This window comes from Sphaerodactylus townsendi, linkage group LG14 (genome assembly GCF_021028975.2).
Source record: "Sphaerodactylus townsendi isolate TG3544 linkage group LG14, MPM_Stown_v2.3, whole genome shotgun sequence".
Classification (NCBI taxonomy): Eukaryota; Metazoa; Chordata; class Lepidosauria; order Squamata; family Sphaerodactylidae; genus Sphaerodactylus; species Sphaerodactylus townsendi.
In genome coordinates, this window is record NC_059438.1 from 7,957,217 (window position 1) to 7,974,205 (window position 16,989).

At 44.7% G+C, this 16,989-nt stretch overlaps 1 protein-coding gene across 2 annotated transcripts in view; it reads left to right on the forward strand.

The window, feature by feature from the left end:
- Positions 1-16,989, forward strand: part of CPNE2 (copine 2) — a 97,264-nt gene that overhangs the window by 26,905 nt on the left and 53,370 nt on the right. For both annotated transcript variants that reach the window (XM_048515969.1, XM_048515970.1), the window contains 2 exons: positions 13,904-14,083; positions 16,133-16,207. In XM_048515969.1, the coding sequence (XP_048371926.1) occupies positions 13,904-14,083; positions 16,133-16,207 (255 nt within the window). The remainder of the gene's footprint in view (positions 1-13,903; positions 14,084-16,132; positions 16,208-16,989) is intronic.

Sequence of the window (16,989 nt, forward strand, 5' to 3'; positions counted from 1 at the left end):
CAGTTTGACCTTAAATTCCCTCTTCATGAAACTGCTGTTTTTTAATACGGGTTGGGCGAATGCTCAGAGTACAGTTAAACGCCTTAGTTAGTAATGTGCGGTTTGGCCTTGAGTTTGAAGAAACTGCTTTGCATTATATACCACTGAATGCCATTTTTCTCTGCTTCGTCTTTTTAAGCTTCCACGCTGCCGAGGTTTTCAGCTCAATGGCATTACTGTCTACAACTTGGAAAAATGTGTGGTTTTATTTTTGCCTCGTCTATTTTTAGACGATTGCTTTACAAAATAACGTGACACAGAATGAGAGCGGCAGGGAGGGAAAAGAGACTTGAATGGACGGTGGCAGAGATGTAGCCATTGCTGAGTTTCAGCAGGGAGGTCAGAACGCAGCCGGAGTTAGCCACTGGGGGTGAGGCGGCATTTACAACTTCACAGCTTGGACCTGGACGGCCTCCAGATTGCAAAGAACAAGGAAATAGCCATGACTTCAGCTTGAAAAAAGGCTTTTGTGCAAAGAACTCCTGGCATTGGGGAACCATCTGTAAAATAGGTCCTATTTTTTTTAAAAAAAATCTCCCTTTCCTCAATCGGTGTTTGCTATTTCTACATGGTTCGTTTGTTTATATTTCCACACCAGTCATTTCCCGGACACGTACACACCTGAAGGCTTTTTCAGGTTTAAAAACATTAGGAATTGATTGAGCATTTTAACCATCTAGTCAGTGGTGGGATTCGAATAATTCTCTTGCTAGACCAGGGGTAGGGAACCTGCGGCTCTCCAGATGTTCAGGAACTACAATTCCCATCAGCCCCTGCCAGCATGGCCAATTGGCCATGCTGACTGGGGCTGATGGGAATTGTAGTTCCTGAACATCTGGAGAGCCGCAGGTTCCCTACCCCTGTGCTAGACTTTGTTGACCGTTGACTGTTTCATTTTTTTAAAAAGGCCATAAACAGAAATATGATGTTGTACGCTCGCCAGGGAATTTTTTCTTTTTTTGTGATCTTGCATGGAGGCAGGGTATTTCACCACCAACCGAATCCCTGCTAGAATAACTATAGCACTAGCTATGCTAGGAGGAGAAAGAGAAGAAGAGGTGGTAGTGTTTCCTTATTTGGAAGGGCCCAAAGAAAGATACTTATTTGATCGTTGAACCCTTTGTGGTAGGATTTTGGTGTATGCTCACACTATGTTGGCCTTTGCATTTTTAAGTACGAGATGTACCCAGGCATTAAGTGTGTTGTTAGGGCTCTGAAGGATGGATAAAATGTATTGAAATTGGATATTTTATTGATGTTGGATATGCCATCCTGTCTTATCTAATAAACTGCTTTATGACTGCTATGCGATTTGAATGTATAATTGGCAGTTCAGTCTTTCCATTGTCCTTCCAATAGTTCTGATAATAAACCAGGCATCTCAGACAAAGAATTTTCCAGCATCTTCACAAATGTGTCTTGGAGTTTGGGGAGTTGCAGCAAGATGGGAGACATCCAGATGCAAATCCTTACTCTGCCATGAAGCTTACTGGGTAACTTCGGGCCAGTTTCTCTCAGCCTAGTCTACTTTACAGGATTGTTTTCAGGATAAGACAGAGCTGTTGATGTATTCCCACCCTCACCAAATTCAGAGTTCTTTCAGAAAACATCAGGTGTGCCTCATTCAGAGTGAGGCAGGTAGCTAATACAGCCAGGAGATTTTCAGTGGTGGTACCTCACTTTTGGAACGCCCTCACCTTTGTGACCTGCCTAGCAACTCCTCCAGTGTGTTCTAGGCACAAGGCCAAAACATTTCTCCCCCCCCCCCCACATGGACAAATGGTAAGCCTATGTATAAGATATTCAGTGAATGATGCAGTAGAACCATGAATGCAAAATTAAACGACATGGGTAACAGCCAGCTGCCTTGGTGAGCATGGTGCAAGCAATGCACATGTAGAATCACAAAGGTACAGGCAATGCTGCATCCGCTCCTCGCTTATATATGAAGACGCTCCTCTGGACAGTTCTTCTGTAGGTCAGTTCCAATACAAGAATGTGCTCCTCAACTTTCATTTTGTACATTTTGTTTAAAATTAGACTGCCCACGATATTTTCCTGACCCAAAATGTTGTTGGGGGGAGAAGAAGAAAAAGAAGAAGAGTTTGGATTTATACCCTACTTTTCTCTCTTGTAAGGAGACTCAAGGTGGCTTACAAGCTCCTTTCCCTTCCTCTCCGCACAACAGACACCTTGTGAGGAAGGGGGGGGGGGGCTGAGAGAGTATTGAAGAACTGTGACTAGCCCAAGGTCACCCAGCAGGAATGTAGGAGTGCAGAAACACATCTGGTTCACCAGATAAGCCTCTGCCACTCAGGTGGAGGAGTGGGGAATCAAACCCGGTTCTCCAGATTAGAATCCACCTGCTCTTAACCACTATAGCACACTTGGAGGGTGTTACTTGCCCCATTAGGTCAGGAATGGCATAAGAGAAGGTTGAAATATCTCACCTCTCTGTGGTCTCAATCCAGATTGTGCCCCTGTGAGACTGCCAGTCTCTTTGGTGGTCACATGTTAAATAGCATGTCGACTTTCAGGCCTAACTAAAACCATTATGTTTGTTTAAGGGCTTCAAGATTGTACCTAACAACTTGTTTTTCCTTCTTTCCTACAACCCCTTTCCTTTTGCTTGTAAATTTTTCTATCCTTCCCCACTAAGTGCTTTCAAAGTGTACCCTCCTCCCCTTCTAACCCTTCATTGGCATACTTGACAAGAATCCAGAGTAAAGGGAAGTGAGGCAGAATGGCATATCAGGAGAAAGAATACAGCTTCATTCCCATTCTGTGTCCCTTACCAGAGGTGGAGTGAGGGGGAACTGTGCCTGGGGCGCGTGCACACCCCTGCCGCAGCGCCGTTCGTCCCCGCCCCACCACGCCCCCTCTGTGGCCCAGCCATGCCCCTCTGCTGCTCTGCCCGGGGTGTCGCGCCCCACCCAGTCCCGTTGGCACTACGCCACTGTACCTTACTTCTAGGTCAAGCTGGGGCTACATTTGCCTTACAAATGTGGTAAATTTCCTGTTTATTTCCATGTATGTTTCAGAGTTGCGGAAAAGCTACTTTGCAGGGTCAGGCTGTTTATCTGGTAAGCAGTGATGTCAATATTTTGGGCAGGACAAACAACAAGGGAGGGTTCCTGTCCCCATATTCTGCCTTTAGTCTTCTGGAAGAATCTGACTGTGAGAAGCTGGGTGGATTCTAGCCTGACATCTCCTTTTGGATGTTTTGATTGTATGGAAAAAAATGTATCTTAATGGTCATTGTGATTCTTTGAGTTTCTTGCTGAAGAAAAGGAAAACTATCAATTCTTAAATAAATGTAAATATTTTCTGATAATTAAAAATCACTTTTGCTGTGTGTTTTTTCTTCTGAGCTACGCCTTTGCATGCATACCAAACCACATGTCCAAATGGTGATTCTACTGTCCCCTCTTTCTCCATTTGCAGTGTTGGCACAGGGTGAGTTTGCACCCACATTAAGGCCATAATCCAGGACAGAATCAGGCATAAGCCTGTACTGAAATTAGTGGCTTTAAGCATGTCTTAAGTATGGAATTGGATAGTGAGCTGTTTCTTTCCCTCTGTCGTGCAAAGTTTATGGAGTGTATTTTAATCCATGGCAGAGGATTTGGGTAGCTGGGATATTTTCATACAGGAGATTTAGACAGATTATTTAAAATCAGTTTGCAGTACACAACAAACTGCATGTAATTGCAAGTATAAAATGTGCCTTGACTGGTATGCATGTTATTACACTTACTGTGGATTTTTTCCTGTTTTAATACCATTACCGGTATTATTATTTTTTTGCCATCAAGTGACAGCTGACTTATGGCAACTCTGTATGGTTTTGAAGACAAGAGATGTGCAGAGGTGATTGGCCATTGCCTACCTCCACTTCACAATCCTGTATTCCTTGGAGGTCTCCTGTCCAAATTCTAGCCTTCTTAGCTTCTGAAATTTGACAAGATCTGGCTCACCTGGGTCTATCCAGGTCAGCATCAAGAATCATGAAAAGGAGATCAAATCAATTCTCAGTGATGTGTATGAAATACCACTTGTCCTAGTGGTGCTGTGCAAATGAACTCTGTCTAAAGGTACTGCTTGTGCAAAATGAGTCTCATTCGTCAAATCAGCTGTAACCACCACTACCCTACCCCACACCCCACACCCCAAAAAATCCTGTTTGAATTAACTCAGAATGTGAAGGGGTTCCCAGATGGCTTCACAGAACGATAGTTCTCAGCATTCCTTAGTAAACGGTACTGATTAAAATGTAAAAGTTTAAAAATTCCTGTGTGGCGGACCATAGTGTTTTTAGATTAGTGGTCTCCAGCTCATGAATCAAGATCTTCATGTGGGTCACAAACACCTATGGAACAGCAGTGGCGTAGGAGGTTAAGAGCTCGTGTATCTAATCTGGAGGAACCGGGTTTGATTCCCAGCTCTGCCGCCTGAGCTGTGGAGGCTTATCCGGGGAATTCAGATTAGCCTGTACACACGCCAGCTGGGTGACCTTGGGCTAGTCACAGCTTCTCGGAGCTCTCTCAGCCCCACCTACCTCACAGGGTGTTTGTTGTGAGGGGGAAGGGCAAGGAGATTATAAGCCCCTTTGAGTCTCCTACAAGGAGAAAAAGGGGGGCTATAAATCCAAACTCTTCTTCTTATATGTTTTCTTTTGCAATTTTGTTCAAAGGACTTGTGGCTCATGCAACACACTGGCTAGACTTCAGGAGGTGAGGACAACTGATTTGGCATTGTGATAGTATGTGGAAGTATGTTGTTGGGTTGACACTCTTGGGTGAATTCTAGGTGTAGTGTGGATGCAGTGATGTCACTTCCAGTTTCATACCAGAAGTGACATGAGATGCCAAGTCCTGGTTTTTCCCAAGGCTGTGTCATCAAGCAAGTGTCCCAAAGTCACCAAGTAAGCTTCCGTGGCAGAGTCAGGATTCAAACCTGGACTCCCAGATCTCTTTTTAGCCTAGGCAGGTTCAGAAGCTGTCCCTAGTTTGTCCCCCTGTAGCGTGACCACTGTAGTGATGCCATATATCTTGTTCTTGCCACATGGAGTTCCCCTCCATACCACTGAATTCATTATGGTATCCTCTCCTCTTCCTTGCTTCAGTGTGATATGACTTCCTGCCATGGTCAAGTAGTTTAGTGGGTCCTCGGTTCCATAAGGGCGCTTTATATTGGAGGCAATGTGGTTCACAGAAGATGCTTTTGGACTCGGGCCTTGGATTTCAATCCCAGTGCATCCACGCAGTGACTGGATGGCCTTAAACTAGTCATTTGCTCTCAACCATACAGTTTGATGGTTGTTACAGTTTGAAGGGGCTCTAGATCAAATCAAGACTGAACTTTCCCTAGAAGCTAAAATGTCTGAACCGAGGCTGTCATACTTTGATCACATAATAGAAAAGCGAGAGTCACAGGAAAAAGACAGTAATGCTTGGAAAGGTTGAAGCAGAAAAGAGGGAGGCCCAACATGAGATGGATCAACTCTAAAAGAAACCCCACCCTTCAGCTTGCAAGACCTGAACATAGCTGTTAACAATGGGATGTTTTGGAGGACGTTGATTCACAGGATCACCATAAGTTGGAAGTGACTTGTCTGCACTTCCATGAATAGGCTGGGAGGGGAATGAATCAAGCAATATTGTTACATGTGATGTGACTTAGGCAGGGCACAGTACAAATTCTGCTCAAAGACATAGAAATGTATGAATATGGCAAAAATAAATGTAAGAACACAGCCTACTGAGCTGCAGCGAAATGCATCATTCAGTGTAGCACGAAACAAGTTACAATCAATTCTGAGTTCCTAGGTTGTGCTATGTAATTACTACTAATACGTGGCTGATTATTTGATTGCTATCCTCCCAAACGTTCATGTGGGAAGCTGTTTTGAGGAGATAACGCTCATTTTCTACTTTTTTCCCCCTCCCCGGCAGCTGGTCCACAGTTACTTGTTGTTCCATTTCCCTTCCAATCTTCCCTGTATTTTTAGCAAAATTGCCATATTGTTGATGTGCATTTCCAAACATTTCTCCCATTTTTAAAAATACATTTCAGTGGAGTTTCACTCCCTTCTTTTCCCTTCCCTGTTTGACCCCCCCCCCAATTCTTCCTCACTGAATAACTATTCATAGCTTTCAAATGTTGACAGTTTTGGTTAGATACTGTTTCTTCCCCCTTTACCAGAGCTCATAGACTGCAGGTAAAGGCAGAATCGTACATTCAATTAGTGTTTTATAGCTGGAGAAAGCAAAACCTAGTAGTTAGAACTCAGGAGGATTGGATGTTGTTTAGCGATACTGAAAATAGTAAGTCCTAAAATAGCTTTGAGATGACATGACTCAGGTTGGATTGATTCTTTGGCTTCTCTGGCCCTGGATGGAGACACTTGTGGGCTGATTTTAGTGTGTGTATGTGTGTGTGTGTTTGTTCATTTGTTTATTGGATTTGTATCCCGCCCTATCCCCGCAGGGCTCAGGGCGGGTCACGATATAAAATCAGTTACACAATCACTAAAATATTAGAAGAAGAAGAGTTTGGATTTATATCCCCCCTTTCTCTCCTGTAAGGAGACTCAAAGGGGCTTACAATCTCCTTGCCCTTCCCCCCTCACAACAAACACCCTGTGAGGTAGGTGGGGCCGAGAGAGCTCCGAGAAGCTGTGACTAGCCCAAGGTCACCCAGCTGGCGTGTGTGGGAGTGCACAGGCTAATCTGAATTCCCCAGATAAGCCTCCACAGCTCAGGTGGCAGAGCTGGGAATCAAACCTGGTTCCTCCAGATTAGATACACAAGCTCTTAACTTCCTACGCCATAAAAACAAATCCAATATCAAACAATAAAACAGTACAAATAAAAACATTTTTAAAAATGCAGTGTAAATGGTCCATGGATGTCAGTGGGGCATGGCTTCTTCCAAGTATATCTGGCCAATGTAACTCTTGCCTCTCTTCACCCCCCCCCCCCCCGTTTGGTTGATGCACCAATATTTTCACAGGTAGACATTGCTATTTTTCGACACATGGCTATAAAAGTTGTCCACGCCTGGTGCAAGTTCTTGTCTTTCTGCTCTCACAGTTTAAGCAAATGGTAAAGTCTTCCCAGAGCTGAACCACTTCAGAATGCAGGGAGGGAGTTACAACAGTTTTCCCTGTCAAAGACTCCCCATCTATGGAAGTTAGCTGGATAGGGAGAAAGTCTTACAAGGACCTTCTAGCTATAATACGAACAGAGAAGGCATGTGGAATGGGGAGGATCTGGGTGCCTAAGGAAAACATTTGATCCTCCCCACCTCTACATCCGAAGTGGCATAGTCCAGAAAAGGCTGTACCATGAGCTTTTAAAATCTGCTGCTTCGTTTCTTACATTCTACTGAGCTGTTCATGTTTATGAAACGAATATATGTTGAGTCAGGCCATGGGTCCAGCCCATTCAGTACTGTCAACTCTGATTGGCAGTTTCAGGAAGAAAAAGGTCTTGTCTATTGCCTTTTGACTAATACACTGCGGATTTAACATAGCTCATTTACCAGTGAACCTCCCACATTATGCTTGTTCAGTAGGGAGTGTAGTATATTGTATTAGACTTATTGAACTCCTTCAGGCTTGAACGACAGCTCTGTGGGAGAACATCTGCTTTGCATTCATTTAAATGTGTTCATTAAAAACATAAACTTGCCGTTCTCCCGGATAATGGGGCTCAAGGTGGGTAACATCAATAAAAACAGTATGAAACGTGAATTCTTGAAAATTACTGAATTAGAACTGTCATTTTTTAAAATGCCATCGGCGGTCATGTCGAATTAGTAATGGGACAAACAGCTAAATTCTGTGGCTGTTTTTTGCTGCCAAAAAACGATGTGGGAGGGAAGGTCGAAACCTGTGCTGGTGCTGCACCATGTTGTACAGCTAATTTGGAGCACTCTTCCAGCAGTTTTTATGACGTGTACCAAACAGACATGTGATGTGGATCATGTTGGGAGAATTCCCAACCTCTGTTTTATACATCTCATGCAATGGGGATCTGAGAAGGTCCAAGTTGCAGTGTTTGACTTCATTCATTCATTCATTCATTCATTCATTCATTCATTCATTCATTCATTCATTGGATTTCTATTCTGCCCTATCCTCATGGGGCTCAGGTAAAGGTTCTTCAGGTACAGTTCCACAGGAAGATGCTTTCTCTTCCAGAGACCCTGGAAAGCTGCTGCCAGTGAGAATAACTAATGCTGAGTTAGATGCACCATTGATGTGTCCTGTTGGTTTGTGTGATATATTTTTGGATCCAGTCCTGCCTATTTGTTTGTTAGGGCAGCCTTGATTTTGCAAGTGTTTTCAATTGGACAGGAAACCTAAAGGTCCATAGGTTCTGACAATCAGCAACCCCTTCAGCAATGCTTTGTTCCTTAAGGGGAATTGATTGACTGCCTTCCTGCTATTGGTTCACTTTTGTAGCTCATAAAAACAAAGCTCCAAACCAAGTCATTGTGAAGAAAGTGTATATATTCCTTTAAATTTATTTAGAGATAATTTATCTTGCAAATAAGGTCTTCAATGAGGGCCAAAGTGTGTCCCTGCTAGACCCTTGGGCCTTCATAAAACACCCTGTTTACAAGATAAACGATCTCTAAGTAAATTTAAAGAAATATATACACTTTCTTCACAGTCATGAAGGTTTGTTATGAGACAAAGAGAAGTGGAATCAGGGAAACAGGAGAGAATCCTCAATCCTTCAGAGTGCTTGTTTTTCTCTGACACCCAACTCCTAAAGCAGGGTTGATTTGATTTCAATCAAATTGATTTAAATCACGATTTGACTCACTAGTCATTAAGACTAGATTTAAATCATGGTTTTTTATATAAACAGAACTTCTTACCATGTTTCATTTGGGCCACTAGGCCTTGCATGTCTTTATTGCAGTGTTTGCATTTAAACACATACCTGCCCTACTCTTAGGTAGAGGAACTTAATTTAAAAAAATCCCGAATTGGGTCTCTTTCAGCCTGCTGCCATTATAGATTTTCTCCTTCAGGAGTGGATAATATGACCAACCTTAAGCTATTCATACAAAGATCTTAAGACTTGTGTGGTATTCTGTTCCAAAGGTTTCACTTTCATTATTACTTCTTGTCCCTCCCTCCTCACAGTTAGCTCCTTGGGCAGATCTATTCCACTCCAAACAATCTTACATGCATTTAACTTCTTAAAACTTAGCTTTTAAAAGGTAAGAGGTTGCTTTTGTGTACATGGATCTGCAAAGGGACAGTGAGATTAAGGTATTTTCTCAACTCTTCAAGCTTGTTTTATATAACATTTTTGTTGTAAAGAAGAGGTATGTTATCTCTGCGGACACAGATTCACAGTTTGAGAACTGTAAAACCAAGCAGCAGTGATAATATCTTCTAGACAGAAAAGCCCAAAAACATCTGGAAGAGCACAACATTGTAAATGGATTAACTGAATTTGTTTACCAAAAAAATTTAAACATTGCACGAACATACAGCTTTATGCTACGTAATAAAAAGAAGAAGAAGAAGAAGAAGAAGAGTTTGGATTTATATCCCCCCTTTCTCTCCTGCAGGAGACTCAAAGGGGCTTACAATCTCCTTGCCCTTCCCCCCTCACAACAAACACCCTGTGAGGTAGGTGGGGCTGAGAGAGCTCCGAGAAGCTGTGACTAGCCCAAGGTCACCCAGCTGGCGTGTGTGGGAATGTACAGGCTAATCTGAATTCCCCAGATAAGCCTCCACAGCTCAGGCGGCAGAGCTGGGAATCAAACCCGGTTCCTCCAGATTAGATACATGAGCTCTTAACCTCCTACGCCACTGCTGCTAATCATTTTATGATGAATACCTTTGGATGATGATGTATCTTAAATAGAACACCATCATTAGATAGATTTTTCCTCCAAAAGCATTTTATCTTTTTTAAAAAAAACCTATTAAAATTGTAAAAATCCAATTTTAATTTTTTTTACACCAACTTGCCTGAAAGACATGCTCTGGTACTTCGAATGAAACTCATCAAAGTAAATATTTGTATCTTAATTTACCCCTCATTTCCATTTTAGAAACCAGTGACTCTGTGCAATGTTTTCCGGGTGGGAAAGGGCTCCTGAGGTGAACATATGGAGAACGGGCATAATCTGGCAAAAGATTTCTTGCTTTCTGCACAGGCTCCACATTATTTTGCTTCTGAAAGCGAACAAACAGTTATGCAAGGTGGGTTGTATTGGTGGTAGAGATGTGTATTTGATGAGTTGTGCTCCGGATAACCAGCCAGACTTTGACCATTCCAAACACAGTTCATTTTCCCCATTTTCAGAGCAGGGGAGGTGTTGGTGCCGAAGCAACAGAGCGGGCCTCAGGAATGTCATAGTTTTCCAGGACCTTTAGCCAAGAAAAACGTGTCAAGACAGGAGGCCTTTCGAAGCTTTTTGGCTCAGAAAATAAAGAGCTGTGTTAATCCAAGAACTCCAGCCTGGCGCACAGCACACCACGCTTAGCAATTGATGCTCCCCTGGGCACTTATTCTCTTCGTTCGGGCTGCATTTAGCATTTTGATAAAATCTCTCCTGCAATTTTGTGTGTTTAACAGTTTTATCTTGGGATGATTGAAGCAGAGTGGAGGTAGAGTTGCTGCGTCACTTTTTCCTTGAAGCGTTTTTTTTGCGGCAAAGCTTTGTCCTTTCTGGGTAACTTGGCAACGAGACTTCTGAAGGATAACAAGAGAGGTGCTGGAATGCAAACTTCATTGGGAACAGTGGTGCCCTCTGACCAAAGAGTAGGACAGCAGCACCACAGGTGTGGGCATTTAGTCCTGGTTATGAGTGACAGGGCTTTTTGCCTGCACAGAGATTTCTCTTCTCAGGTCTTCTCAGGAAGTATTGCCTCAGCCCGTGTGTTGAGTGGGCAAGGAACATCCGATCCTTGAAGTCAGGGTTTGGCCGGACCAAGGCAGGAAATCATTTAGCCAGTGATGGCGAACCTTTTCGAGACCGAGTGCCCAAATTGCAACCCAAACCCCACTTATTTATTGCAAAGTGCCAACCCGGCAATTTAACCTGAATGCTGAGGTTTTAGCTTAGGAAAAAACTGTTTGCTCCCTCTTCCTCCGCCCCACCTGCTCGAACAGGGACCAGCCTGCTCTAGCCTTCAACAAGTTCCATGCACACTGCTTTGTGCCTCTGTAGCATCTCTACCTCCTCTGTGCCCCCCCCCCCCCAGGCAGCAGCCACCTGGAACACAGGCCCCAGGCCCGCCAGCCGAATCCTCCCTGCTCACCGTGGTGCACGCATGTCGTACTCAGTGGCCCAGGCCAGCCTAGATGTGTTTGTGTGTGTGGGGTGATTTTCCGCCCTCCACATGACGAACTCTGTGTGTGCGTGCCCACAGAGAGGGCTCCGAGTGCCACCTCTGGCACTAGTGCCATAGGTTCGCCATCACTGCATTTAGCAATACTTAAGGCCAAGGAATGGTGCTTTCAACTGGAAATGCTTTGATACTTGAAAGCTTATACCCTTTTTGGTCTCTAAGGTGCTACTGGACTCAAATCTAACAGTTCTACTGGAAGCTAATATAGCTACCCTCTGAAACTATCCTTCTCTAGAAAGTGACCTGGGATTTCCAGCTATGGGTGGGGAAATTTCTGAATATTTGGGGGATGAAACCTGGGAAGGGTGGGATTTGGGGAGCAGAGGGGCTTGATACCTGGCTCTCTAGATCATAGTCTGACACTTTTAACTGTTACACCACACTAAATCCTTCTTAGGATCTAGGTAGACATGGTGAATACACTACATCCTTTCCCCGAGTCCCAGCCTTTCTCTGTTTCCACATTGTGTCTAGCTGAGTGCAATGAGTTTTGTTAAGCCCTCGTGCTCTGAATTGCCTTGCAGTCCATGTTGGGACTTAATGCATAGCATTCAAGATGTTATAAAAGAGAACTGGGGGCAGGTTAGCCCCCCTACTGTGTCTCTTGTAATGTCTACTTAGGCCGTTTGAACACGGTAGAAGATCATGGTCTCCTATCTGTCGTACGCAGTTGACTCTTCATTTGCTGGTGCTTCCTGTACTTCCAGAGGTCCTTTTATGCTCACCGATTCTGCTGCAAAATTATCACCATTTTTCAAAAGGCCAATTTTCATGTGAATGCAGGATTGTTCATAGCAAGGTCTATCTGCAATGTACCCATGACTCCTCCTAGAAGAGGACCAGCTGCTTAGATATTCCCTGACTGGCCTCTATTACTGATTCAGTACCTTGCTGCTCCTTTCTTGAATCTGTAAGCATATTTTCCCGTACGTTTCCTCTGCTGTAGCGTGTGGTGTTTTGAAGACTTGCCTTAGCCCGGGGAGTCTCGTTTATGCCAGAAAACTGTCACTCTTCCCACTTGACTTTTTCCAGGAAAGTGAGTACCATTAAAGAGCTAAGCCAATTACATGAAAGTGAAACTTTACAGTTGCTTTCCCTCTCTCCCTTTCTCCCTCCTGCCTATAGTTGAGCAGGCGCCAGCTAGGCAGATGGAGCGAGCGGCATTGGTACCAGTTCTAGGAAGAGGCCCTACGCTGGATCCATGCAAACTCCTGCCGCCAGCATGAGAAGATGTGGGAGGTGTGAAGGATCTTGCCCCTTCTCTTCCACTGGTTCCGTTTTGAAAGTGAGCATGCAGGGAAGAATTAAACCACCCTTTAAAGCTAGGAAAGCAGATAGTGTGGAAATGCAATCTGGCCCCCGCAACAGCACTGGCACGCAGCGAATGAAACTCACCGAATATTGGATGCTGGGTTTGGAATTGCCACCCTCTTGGGATGTCTCCAAAACAGTTTGCATTCAGTTGCTTTTGACAGAGAAAAGGAAAAAAAGAGGGACGGCCAACATTTTTTGTTCTCCCTAAACGAACAGTGTGAGTGTCTCTTGTATGACTAAAGGACCTGGCTTCCATATGAAAACTTGCTGCCTTTCCTAGCAAAGGACTTCAAACAAAAGGAAGATAGGAAGGTGCCAGAGAATTTTAATCAGCGGTTTGCCAGGAGAAGAGAGTGGAAATGCTACACAAAGACAAACAACACCTGAGCAATGTATTGTCGAAGGCTTTTGCGGCCTTATTCAACTGGTTGTGGTGGGTTTTGTGGACTGTGTGGCCATGGTCTGATAGATCTTGTTCCTAACGTTTTGCCTGCATCTGTGGCTGGCATCTTCAGAGGTGCATCACAGACTTCCAGAATACCAGAAAAGGTTTTCAGAAAAGGTTTACACATTGAAGATTGGTCATCATATCCAAAAGAAGTCAGACTTGTTTTAAAAAATAGTATTAACTCAACGTGGTCATTTGGGGGGGAAGGGGGTGAAGTATAAAAGAAAGAACACTTCCTGTGGGCCTCTTGATAACAGCGTCAATCTCGTTTCCTCCCAACTTTTACAGTTGACATAGCAGAGGCATCTAAAGCAAATCAAATGGTGGTTCTGACTGTCAGTGTTTTACCACCCTCCTGTTTACCCTGGACCGACTTCTTTAACACTAAAAACTGAATTTAAGTCCTACATGTTTATTTGTTCATTCATTCATTCTCTTGCTTTGTAACATTCTGAACTGCTTTGGGGGTTGGGGCGTCGTTTCTTGGTGATAGGGTTGCCACCTTGGTTTAGAAAATTCCTGGAGATTTGTGGGTGGAGCCTGGGGGTGGTGAGGTTTGGGGAGGGGAGGAGCCTAAGTGGAGTACAATTCCACAGAGTCCGCCCTGGGAAGTGGCCATTTTCCCCAGCGAAATCGATCTCTGTAGTCTATAGATCAGCTGTTCAGTGGACCCATTGATTTGTTCACATCTCACTCTCACTTTCCCCTTGCAGATGGACAGGACAGAAACAGCCGTCAACAACCTTAACCCAGCCTTCTCCAAGAAGTTCATCATCGACTACCGCTTTGAGGAAGTTCAGAAGCTGAAATTTGCCTTGTTTGATCAAGACAAGTCGAGCATGCAGCTTTACGAACATGACTTCCTGGGAGAGTTTTCCTGCACTTTGGGAACGGTGAGTTGTCACTTCATCCAGGAATGCCCAAGTGCTTCATGTCTGCCTCCTTCAAGCAACACAGTCCCCTTAACAAATGGATAGTAACAGTTTGGGCAATGGAAGGAAGCATAAGGCTGCCTTGGGTGTAAGGGGCTGCTTCTGGGTAGTAGAAGACGAGTAGAAGAGTTTGGATTTATACTCCACCTTTCTGTCCTGTAAGGAGAATCAATGTGTCTAACAAGCTCCTTTCCCTTCCTCTCCCCACAACAGACACCTTGTGAGGTAAGTGGGCCTGAGAGAGTTCTCAGAGAACTGTGACTAGCCCAAGGTCACCCAGCAGAAACGTAGGAGTGCAGAAACACACCTGGTTCACCAGATAAGCCTCTGGCACTCAGGTGGAGGAGTGGGGAATCAAACACGGTTCTCCGGTTCAGAATCCACCTGCTCTTAACCACTACACCTCTTTCATCACCACTGCAAATGCAGAGCTATTCGTGTTGGCAACAGGGCATCTACAAGAAAGAGTCCACCACTCTGCTTCAGAAACGACAGTTGCTGTTCATCTCTCCCTCATGCATTAGAAAAGATCAGCCGTTGCAAGATCGTCATAATGTTATAGCAGTCAAACGCCATAATATACATGTTCTCAGCTTACTACTAAAAAGCCCAAAACCTCCCACAGTGCTTCTGGTAACCAGGGCCTGGTGGCGACATGAGAACTGTGGATGGCCCTTGGGCCTGAGAAAACACAATCTACGCCCTCCAGCCCCACACAATCCTGAATCAGGCCCCCATACTCCTGTCAGCACAGCCTTCTCAAGGGACTGCCCCACCTTCATTTTCTCATGAGTTGCAGCTCCTTTGGAATGGCTGTGTGAATGTTTTTCCCAAGCCGTCTCTTTGAGGAGTTAAGTTCTGGCGCGGGGCGTGAGGAGAACGTACACTGTATCGCCCTGCACGCTTTGCGAGGTGTTTGCTTGGTTGTGTTATGACCCTTGCTTCTTGACTTTCTTAAGATTTTCCTTAATCCTCCTTTTTATCCGGAGGTCTGTGAATAGACTTCAGTGTGGATAATTTGGCAGGAGAGGAGAATGTCCGATTTTTCAGCCTTTTTAATTTTGCGTTTACGTCAAACTGCTGCCGGCTTAGTTGGGACATTGTGATGCACCTGATTAATTCTGCGGCTGGATTATCAAGAGACACTGGCTCCTTCTGTGACCCCACTAGCAACCCCAGTAGCCAAGTGAACTGGAAAACCAAAGAATTGGAGGTAAATCCCTCGGCTTGATTAGGAAGAAAAGTATGAACTACGTTATGAAAGTATCCCCTGTGGAGCTATGCTATGAAAATGTCTACTCCGTTGTAATTTTTCCTGCCTCTCTTCTCAGCGGTAGGCAGTTCTGAATGTTTTCCACACATTTCAGAATAAAGTGATCTAGAACGGGCTTTAGAGCTGGACGTATCCACAGCACATCCAAGGCTACCTCAGCAAACACGTAGCTGAACAAGGATCTTAATCATGCTTGGTGTCTTATTCCTCAGAACAATCTTGGTGAATGCCTGTTAGTATGGTAATGTCAGGTCTTAAGACTGAAGTCAATAATCAGACTCTAGATGGGTGATTAGAAGCCTTTATTGGACCCAGCTAGTACCTGGCTTTTGCAAAGCCAGCTCCACCGGGCTATGGAAGTACAGTTACATTTATCCCTTCAGTGTCCCCGCCATAAATCCCCCCCCCCCCCCGCTCTGATTCCCATGGAATGTGAGGACAACACAACAGAAAGAAGGATGTTTGGGAGTTGAGCATCTCACGGCCAGCACAGTGATAGTACCCGGCCATCTGCCACTTCCTCCCGCTGAGAAGGTGCCAGGGTCGCTTTTACTTAGCTACAGTTACTAGCATCGAAGGAAAGTGAAAGAACAGAGGAAGAGCCATTAACATATCAGAAGGTGAAGACAGCTTCCCCCTCCCCACAGCCAGGTGTGAGTCCTTGCACCTAAGTCCCCACTCTTTGATGGCCACATACTGACAGTTACACTCTTCCATTTTCTGTTCTTTTTCCTTAGATCGTCTCCAGCAAAAAGATGACAAGAGCCCTCCTTCTGGGAAACGGGAAACCTGCTGGAAAGGGAATGATTACGGTATCGTATCTAACAGGATGCTTGAATTCTGGATTTAAATCTCACCTCTGCAGTTGAAACACATGCTGCAAAGTAGAGCATTGTTTTGACATTAGGAGGTGTGTTTTATGTGGCCAAGGAAGGTTGGATTCGTAGCAGTTTTGTCAGGCGGATGGAGATCTGTATGGGAGATGGTAGGCTTTAGCTGTATCTCTCCCAGGCAGAAAAAAACACTCCACTCTTTGATTACTGGAAGTCACTCTCAGACCCCAAATGTATCCCTCTTAGACCGCAACTGTATGATTTCGTATTCTGTCTTATTACATGAAGCTCTTCTTCTGCCATTACACTGCCCTTGCAAAAGGAAGAAAATCACTTTTGTGTAGAAACACCTGATGATGACTAAATATAAGCATCAAGCTAGACTTTCAGATTTTAAAGAGCTGGGCCTGAGTTCCCAGCACCAGACAGCAGCTGCAGAGAGTGGCTTTTAAAAAAATAAAGGTGAACCCAAATGAGCTCAGAACACTGCCACAGGGGGAGGAATGGCCTGCTTACTGGTTGAGTTTTTAACTTTGTTGTAAGCAGTGGCGTATTTGCCTAGGGACAAGGTATACCCCTTGCCCCCGGGCGCCACTCTCCTGGTCATGTGGGGGATGCAAAATTGCCCCCTTACATGACCAGGAAGACGGCACTGGGGGTATGGAGCTGGGCACCCCGACCCCACCTATGTCGATGGCACATGGGCAGGGTTGAGGGCGCTCGAAGATGACGAGGCAGCAGGAAGAGGGCGCTCGAAGATG